Source organism: Fulmarus glacialis, unplaced genomic scaffold (genome assembly GCF_000690835.1).
Source record: "Fulmarus glacialis isolate BGI_N327 unplaced genomic scaffold, ASM69083v1 scaffold6848, whole genome shotgun sequence".
NCBI lineage: Eukaryota > Metazoa > Chordata > Aves > Procellariiformes > Procellariidae > Fulmarus > Fulmarus glacialis.
Window position 1 is genome coordinate 1 of NW_009230043.1, and position 8,517 is coordinate 8,517.

Sequence of the window (8,517 nt, forward strand, 5' to 3'; positions counted from 1 at the left end):
CGAGAGCGGGGCTGTAGTCCAGAGCACAGCGACAGCTTTTCCTCTTTTCCACCCCAGTACCTGGTGACTGGCCGGGGGCTGCTGGTTCCCCCAGTAGCTCTGGCATTACTGGGTGGCGAAGGATCCCCCAACACCCCGCGAGTCATCTGTCGGAGCTGTGGAAATCGGGGTACCCATGGTACCGTGGTGGCAGAGCCACTCGTGCCCGGGAGGCATCTGTGTTATATCGTTATTAGCTGTTGCTTATGATCCCCAGGCGAACCAGGAAATAATTACAACGTGGGGTTATTCCTATATCAATTAGTGACGAACGTGTGCGAGTCGGAATCACTTCTAGGTCACAGAGAGACCCAGGCCCTGTTTGTATTTTATTTTTAAATCTCAGCCTGTCCAAATCTGCCCTCCCCGGCGTTGTAGTTCAGAGACGTGAACTGAGGATTTATCCACCAGTTCTGGGACTGACTTTGCAGGGAGTGGTGGGGTTTTTTTCTGGATTGATTGGGTAAAGAAGTATTTTAAAGAAACCTGAGTGTTTTCAAGCGTAGAAAGACATTATTCTCTGGCCACAGTTTCACTTCCTTGGTGTCTAATACTAGGATTTTGCTGGCTCTTCCTCCACCCAGGGAGGTTCAATTAAACAGCCAAGTTGTCCGATATAAATAAAGCTGACTTACTGTCCTGGTCCACATTAGGAAACCACTGGGATGTATATGTTTAACATCAATAATTCAAAGTGGCAGTGGCCAGGAGCCGTTCAGACCTCCTATATGTGAGAAAACAGCACCGGCTTCTTACGATCTCCATGGATTACTTTTTTTGTGCATCGCTTACAGGTGGTGGTTAAACTCCAGAGACCAGCGGGGGAAAATTTAGTGGTTTTGGTAAAAGCTTACACTTGGGTTTTGTTTTGTATGCAGAGAAACAGACGCGTCCTCTGCCCCGAAGAAGTTCTGGTCTCTGTAAAAGAAAGAAAAACCTCTGCCGAGACTTGGGGCAACTGATCAGGTGAGGATGGGAGGCAAGGGGATTTGGGGAAGGGAGACTCGGATCAGCAAAAGTGTCTGGCAGGGGTGAAGGGTGGACAACAGCTTCCTTGGGCAGGAGTGGGGTATTTAAGGTCCTATTTCATGAAACCTTTAGAGATGTTGTGGGGCTGCGAGCTGGCTCGCTCTTTGATCATCTTCCTCGTTTGTTTTCAGGCGCTCAGGCATCCTCAATCTCTGGTTTTGATGTGAAAATGACCAAGTTAGGGTTTCTCCGGCTGTCCTACGAGAAGCAAGACACTCTGCTCAAGCTCCTCATCTTGTCGATGGCAGCTGTGCTGTGTAAGTCCGCATCCTGCCGCACCGGCCTTGCAGATGGCTGCCAGTGCCCTCAAAGGGGGACCCTGGGATGGAGCCACCTCTGCTCCTTCTTCTCTTCTTTTATGGGTTGTGAAGCTCTCGTCTTTCTTAAGTGAACGCTCTTATTCCTTCCGTATTTCTTCCTTTGAAAAATACATCTTTATCTTCCCAACGACCAGTTTGAGACAAGCAACTTTAATCAGTCAAAGCAGATGATCGACCTAATAAAACTCTGGCTCGCCGAGCGCTGTAGATTCACTCTGCCCTTTTTCTGTGTTTGCAGCTTTCTCCACGAGGCTTTTTTCCGTCTTAAGATTTGAAAGCGTCATCCATGAATTTGACCCGTAAGTGTCTTCCTCCCATTTTGTGGGGGCCTGCTGGGTTTTTCTCTTCTGGAGCACACGGAAGTCGGGTGGTGGTTGCTGGGCTCAAGTTAATCCCTGCTGAGGATAAGGGATTTGGAGGGCAGTTTTCAGTACAGCTAGTTTTTCCTCTTCTAGATCCAAAATTCACTTCCCTGTTCCCAAGACTCATCCTGCAGCCTGGATCTAAGTTGGGATAATCGCCCAACGCCACTTTTATGCTGGGATGTGGTTATTCCCTGCCTGAGCAGGGCACAGCAGGAGAGAGGTCTCCTAGTACAACTTGTGTGTCTGCATCTCAGGGTTGTTGCTGGCTAAATCAGGCGCAAGGGAGAACGTTACCTTTGCAAACCCACTTTTAAACCCCCTAGGAGGAGGGATGAGGTAGTCTAGGGAAAATGGACTAGTTGCCTATTACCTTTGCAAACCCACTTTTAAATCCCCTAGGAGGAGGGATGAACCTTTGCAGCTGAGGTTTGCGGTAGTCTAGGGAAAATGGACTAGTTGCCTCTGCATGGAAAACGCGTTGTCGGCCTTTACAGCGCTCTCTTACCCCTAGACATCGGAGAAGGGTATCCCAAGGGGCACGCAATTTGGTACTTAACAGCCTGTCAAAAGCTGCCTCATTGTCTGAACGCTCGTTAAGGACTGCAGTTGTGACCCGCAGAGCGGTGAGCAGTCAATATATCTCTATGCGGATGCGGAGATGCTTAGTTCTTGTCGCTGTTACAGGTACTTTAACTACCGCACAACACGCTTTCTGGCGGAGGAGGGCTTCTATAAATTCCACAACTGGTTTGACGACCGAGCGTGGTACCCCTTGGGCAGGATTATCGGTGGGACCATTTATCCAGGTAAGCCGTCAGGCTTTTGCTGAGCCAAAACACATCTCACACAAGGGAGAGGGGCAGATTTCGGAGGGGGGTGAATAGCGTACATGGAGCAGAGCCGTGAGTGCCAGCTAGGAGAGGAGGGGAGCTCGGGGAATGCCTTCATCAAGGCATCCTGGGCAGCAGCTCCTTCCTGATGAGACTTTCGGCTGCCCTGCTGTTAATTGCAAGCTAACGAGCCCCGGTGCTGCGAGCAGACCGAGAGCGCCCTGATAACGGTGTCGTTTCTGTCCCACAGGCTTGATGATCACATCAGCGGCAATCTACCACGTGCTGCACTTCTTCCACATCACCATCGACATCCGAAACGTCTGCGTGTTCCTGGCTCCCCTCTTCTCCTCTTTCACCACCATAGTGACTTACCACCTCACCAAAGAGCTCAAGGTAAGGGGAAGATCAGGGCGTACCCTGCAGGCTTTCGCTTTAAGGAGGAGCGCGGGCTGTGTGACTTTTGGAAAGGCAGCTGGCAGCTGTATCGGACATTTGGAGGTGACCACCACGCTGGTCAAAACCCAGCACTTCTGGGAAATGGAAGATCTGTTTTAAAATTTCAACACTCAATTTTTATTCCTTTGAGGCATATCCGTGTGTAGTATGGCATGATAAAAAAAGCCCTAAAAACCGATGGCTTTTTCCACCCTCTGGCTGTGTTTTTTCTCCCCAGGATGCAGGGGCAGGACTCCTTGCTGCAGCCATGATTGCGGTTGTGCCCGGGTACATCTCTCGATCTGTTGCCGGCTCCTACGATAACGAAGGTGAGTTTGCGACACGCGGAGCGGGGAAACCTTTAACAACTTTGAGTGCTGGAAAATGATGGTATAGCTGCTACGGGGCACGATAGAAGAACCATCCTTTCACAGCGAGCCCCGCCAGGTCCCTGCGGTTTACTAGCCCCAACTGCTCAGGGGTCGGTGGTTGTTCTCGCCTACGCGGTTGAGGAGAGGGAGTGTTTCCCCATTCCCCGAGTATCCCTGTTTGCAAGTCAAAAAGGGTTTTGCCACCTCCACAAACTCTGCTCGGGATCAGAGCTGCGGCGCGGCTCCCCCGTGGTTTTCTTTCCATTCTGGCAATGACTTCGGGGCTGGCAAAGGCAGCAATCTCTGCCTAGGGCAGAAGAGGATCCAGGTTCCTCTCCCGTAGCTGGGCTTTCGGGGGCCATGTAAGGAGTCGCTGTGTGCAGAAAGGCTAGCTGGTGTGGCTAGAAGAAGCCACGTGAGCTGTTATCTACAGTAAGACACAAACATCACAGTGTCTCAATCTAGAAATCAGATATGAAGCCCTTTTCCCGGGCCTTCGTACGAGGTGCTGTTCCATCTTCTGCTGGAGCAGCAAAAGCATTTATATATATATATTTTTAATGCAATTGAGTGCTCTGGTGTCCCCCAGAGATTATATTGACGTTTCAGCGGTGACGTGAGCTTGCTTTGATCTTTCTGTGTCCTTCCACCCAGGTATCGCTATATTCTGCATGCTGTTAACTTACTACATGTGGATCAAAGCCGTCAAAACTGGCTCCATCTATTGGGCAGCAATGTGTGCTCTTGCCTATTTCTACATGGTAAGCGTTCCTTCTCCCGGCGCCGAGGTATTTCTGACTCCAAGGACCGCTCTGGATACGGTGACCAAAATACATGGCGTTGCCGTTCCTGCGTCCTTGTATTCAGGGAACTAGAACTTCTGCGAAGGGCTTGGCGTGAAAATGGAATGGATGCTTTCTTCATTCATTTCCACTTAGCAAAACTAGCGGGTTTTTGTGCAAGATTTGATTAATAGCGTTGAAAACCTGGGCTTCTGGCAGCCGTGACTGTTGAGGATGCCCTTGGAAAGAACAGATCTCAGCTGGCGTTACCGCTGGGTGAAAATCCCGCGCGTGATCCCAGGGAAAATCAAACCTGCCGCCTTTGACCTCCGCTGCGCAACCTCTTCAGTCCTGGAACTTGTGGGTTTTTTGTTTGTTTTCTCTCTTGGCAGGTCTCCTCGTGGGGTGGCTACGTCTTTCTGATTAACCTCATCCCCTTGCATGTTCTTGTGCTGATGCTGACCGGCCGCTTCTCCCACAGGATCTACGTAGCCTATTGCACGGTCTACTGCTTGGGAACCATCCTCTCGATGCAGATCTCCTTTGTTGGCTTCCAGGTGGGGACCAGAATGATTCGCAGACTCACGGGTGGTTATTTCGTGGGTCGTGGCAGAACAACAGCGAGTTGGCACCGGGTTTCTTTTCTTGCCTTCGCCCTTGACCGTTATAAGTGGGTGCTGGCTTCTTGTTCTTAGCTCCCGTTACGCCGATTCGTTGCGACCTTTGGCAAGATTAGCTTTTGGAGGTGCTGGATGACTTTCAAAGCTGCTAATAACCTTCACGGCACCGGTTGCCTTTCATGAAAATATTTCTGTTTTCGGTGAAGGAAACACTCACGCCAGCGTGCATCTTGGTACAGCAGGAAAAGTGCCTGCTTAGCTCACGTTTTCAGGAGAATGGGTTTAATTTTCCATGTGGATTCCTATCTGGGAATCAAAGCTGATGTAAGAAAGTGACTCATGCCAGCTGTGCCGTCCGCGGGGAGGGGACGGTTTCCCGTGACTTTGGCAGTGATTTTGCTGAGAAGTGATTTTTTTAAAAAAAAGCCAGTATCGGGCGCGACGCGGCTCTTGTTCTCCTCTGTATCGGATCATGCTCTCCCTTGCTTGCAGCCGGTCCTCTCCTCGGAGCACATGGCTGCCCTTGGAGTCTTCGGCTTGTGTCAGATCCACGCCTTCGTAGACTACCTTCGGAGCAAGCTGAACCCGCAGCAATTCGAAATCCTCTTCAGGAGCGTCATTTCCCTGGTCGGCTTCGTCCTCCTCACCATCGGGGCCGTGCTGATGCTGACAGGTAGCCCGAGATGGTGGCGATGATGAGCGCGTTTCACCGCCGGCTTCGCCTCCTTTCATTTCTTTGAAGGGCGCGTAATTTGTCAGTCCTAATTCCGCATTACTGCAGTGTCGCTGCTTGCGAGCCCCCCTCTGAGGGGGAGGCTGGGACCTGCCCTAATTTGTGCGTTAGCAGGGAAATATTTAAGAAGCAGCTGTAAGATCTGGGCGCCGGGTGACACGAGGCGCGGACAGAAACCTGCCATGACTCGGCGCGCGCTGGGGACGCTGAGCTGATGCTTCAGAAACTGAATGTCGATCTGTAGTAGCGAAGAGATGCTAAAAATATAGGTCGGGCAGGGCAGAAGTCTTTTTAGGGTAAAATTGCACTTTATTTCCTTTCTAAAATGGTAGTTTTGAGTAATAAAGATTTTAAACGAGGTCCAGGATTGCTCGTTCAGCCTTGCACGTGCTTCCCGTGTGAGAGAACGTATCAGCATTGCTGGTTACTCTCTGCTGGAACTGAATATGATTTTTTTTTTTCCCCCCTCCCTCCTTTTTCCTAGGGAAAATCTCCCCGTGGACGGGGCGTTTCTACTCCCTGCTGGATCCTTCCTACGCAAAGAACAACATCCCCATCATCGCCTCCGTCTCCGAGCACCAGCCCACCACTTGGTCCTCCTACTACTTCGACCTGCAGCTTCTCGTTTTCATGTTCCCAGGTGAGTCCAGCGCAGATGTCGTCAGACCCCGATTCATTAAATCACCCTACGACGCCGGAAGGGTTTTATTCTGCCGGCCGCGACCGCAGCCTTCCCTCTCCTCGCGGTGCTGAGTCTGCGGTGGAGTGCTACGTGCCTCTGCCGGCTGTTTTTTATTTCAGGCGAAATAAAGGTGAACCTGACCCGTTTCTCTTTCCTCTTTGCAGTCGGTCTGTATTACTGCTTCAGTAACCTCTCGGACGCCCGCATTTTTATCATCATGTACGGCGTGACCAGCATGTACTTCTCCGCTGTGATGGTGAGGGCTGCTGCCAGCTGGGCGTAAGCAGGATGACGAAATGATCTTAATGAAGCGGATTTAATATATTTTTCTGACCTTGTTGATCGTGGTTCTTCCACCGTGAGCTGGTTGAAACGTTCATGAGGCTTTTCTCCCTTCCTTAAAACTGGTTTATTCGCCCCTCTGTGCAGCGAGGCAACGTGACGTTGCAAAACGTACTGGTTTTGGTGTTACTCGCTTCCATATGGCCCACCGCTGTCCACCCCTGGGTCTCTGTTCCTGGTCTCCCGTAGTTGAGTTGCAAACCCAAACAATTTCTCCAGGTATCCACGCAAGGACCGATGACAAACGCTGCTTATGAGCCCGTTTTCACTCTTGCTCTAGCACCCCAAGCCCTAAACGTGGGTTGATTTCTGATGTGGAGGCATCTACTAATTCTTGGCTCCACCTAAGATTGCCCAAGGGTGTTAAATTGAGGTCACTTCTGCACCTTGGCCAATTTTGAGGTCTTCAGAGAACTTCCCTCAGGGGCAACTGAGATGGTGGCAGCTCCCAGTCTGCACCCACTAAAGTGATCGGCTACGAGTTTATCTCGAGGCTGATGTTTCTGCTGAATTCGAGGTGCTGAATTAGGGATGGCATTTAATTTCTCTCTTCTCTCGGATTTCTGCCCCGATTTCTTCTCCGACAGGCACTGACGCTTCTACTGTTGCCCGTAGGTGCGGCTTATGCTGGTGCTGGCCCCGGTGATGTGCATCCTGTCCGGCATCGGGGTTTCTCAGGTGTTGTCCACCTACATGAAGAACCTGGATATCAGCCGACCGGACAAGAAGAGCAAAAAGCAACAAGACTCCACCTACCCCATTAAAAATGAAGTGAGTGTTGGGCTTAGGAAGGGGGAGAAGACATCTAGTCCTGGTGGAGACAAGTGCGGGAAGCTGATGGCCTCTTCCCTCCAGCGTTGACCCCAATTTGTTCCCCCCAGGTTGCCAGTGGCATGATCCTGGTCATGGCTTTCTTCCTGATCACCTACACCTTCCACTCCACCTGGGTGACCAGCGAGGCGTACTCCTCCCCCTCCATCGTGCTGTCCGCCCGGGGTGGGGATGGCAGCAGGATCATCTTTGATGACTTCAGAGAAGCTTATTACTGGCTGCGTCACAACACGCCGGAGGTAAACGGGAGTAATTTGGGCAGCAGGGACCCAACGTTGTCCACTGAGGTGCTTGACGGCACGTCTGGCGTTTGGGTGCAGGACGCAAAGGTGATGTCCTGGTGGGACTATGGGTACCAGATAACCGCCATGGCCAACCGGACCATCCTGGTGGACAACAACACCTGGAACAACACGCACATCTCCCGCGTCGGTCAGGTAGGTCCTTCCCTCACCTGCCGCCTTGCCCCGACTTTCTGGGGGCACCACGTGGCGTGACTGACACTGTGTCCATTCCAGGCAATGGCATCAACAGAGGAGAAAGCCTACGAGATCATGAGGGAGCTGGATGTCAGCTACGTGCTAGTGATCTTTGGAGGCCTCACTGGGTATTCATCTGATGGTAAGATCTTGCTCTGAGCTGGGTCAAACCCATCCACGGAGCACCGGTGGCGCAAGCTTCTCCAAAACAGCTCTTAAATGAGCAAAGTCCCACCTTCAGCTGAGGCTGCAAAGTGGAAACGGTACCAAAATGCTCCTCTCTGAAACCTGCACATACCTTTTTTGCTCTCCCCCAACTCCACTCCTCGCTCTCTGCCCCCCAACTCAACTCCTCGCTCTCTGCCCCCCAACTCAACTCCACTCCTTGCTCTCTGCCCCCAACTCAACTCCACTTCTCGCTCTCTGCCCCCCAACTCCACTCCACTCCTCGCTCTCTGCCCCCCAACTCCACTCCACTCGCTCGCCGCCCCCCAACCCGACCCAACTCAACTCCTCGCGCTCTGCCCCCCAACTCAACTCAACTTGCTCTTTGCCCTCAACTCCTCGCTCTTTGCCCCCAACTTTTTCCTCTCCACCTTTCAGACATCAACAAGTTCCTGTGGATGGTGCGGATCGGGGGCAGCACGGACACGGGG

The 8,517-nt window shown here is 51.8% G+C and overlaps 1 protein-coding gene across 1 annotated transcript; it reads left to right on the forward strand.

Moving 5' to 3' along the window:
* Nucleotides 1–1,197: 1,197 nt before the first annotated feature.
* On the forward strand, nucleotides 1,198–8,514 carry STT3A (STT3A, subunit of the oligosaccharyltransferase complex (catalytic); the record flags this gene model as incomplete). The annotated part of the gene is made up of 15 exons (XM_009584070.1): nucleotides 1,198–1,325; nucleotides 1,627–1,687; nucleotides 2,438–2,559; nucleotides 2,834–2,979; nucleotides 3,260–3,350; nucleotides 4,047–4,153; nucleotides 4,567–4,731; nucleotides 5,287–5,467; nucleotides 6,012–6,167; nucleotides 6,374–6,465; nucleotides 7,167–7,322; nucleotides 7,433–7,621; nucleotides 7,703–7,819; nucleotides 7,901–8,003; nucleotides 8,465–8,514. Coding segments are annotated over exons 1-15 (1,824 nt in total), but the record flags the coding sequence as incomplete, so codon positions are not given.
* Between the last annotated feature and the right edge of the window lie 3 nt (nucleotides 8,515–8,517).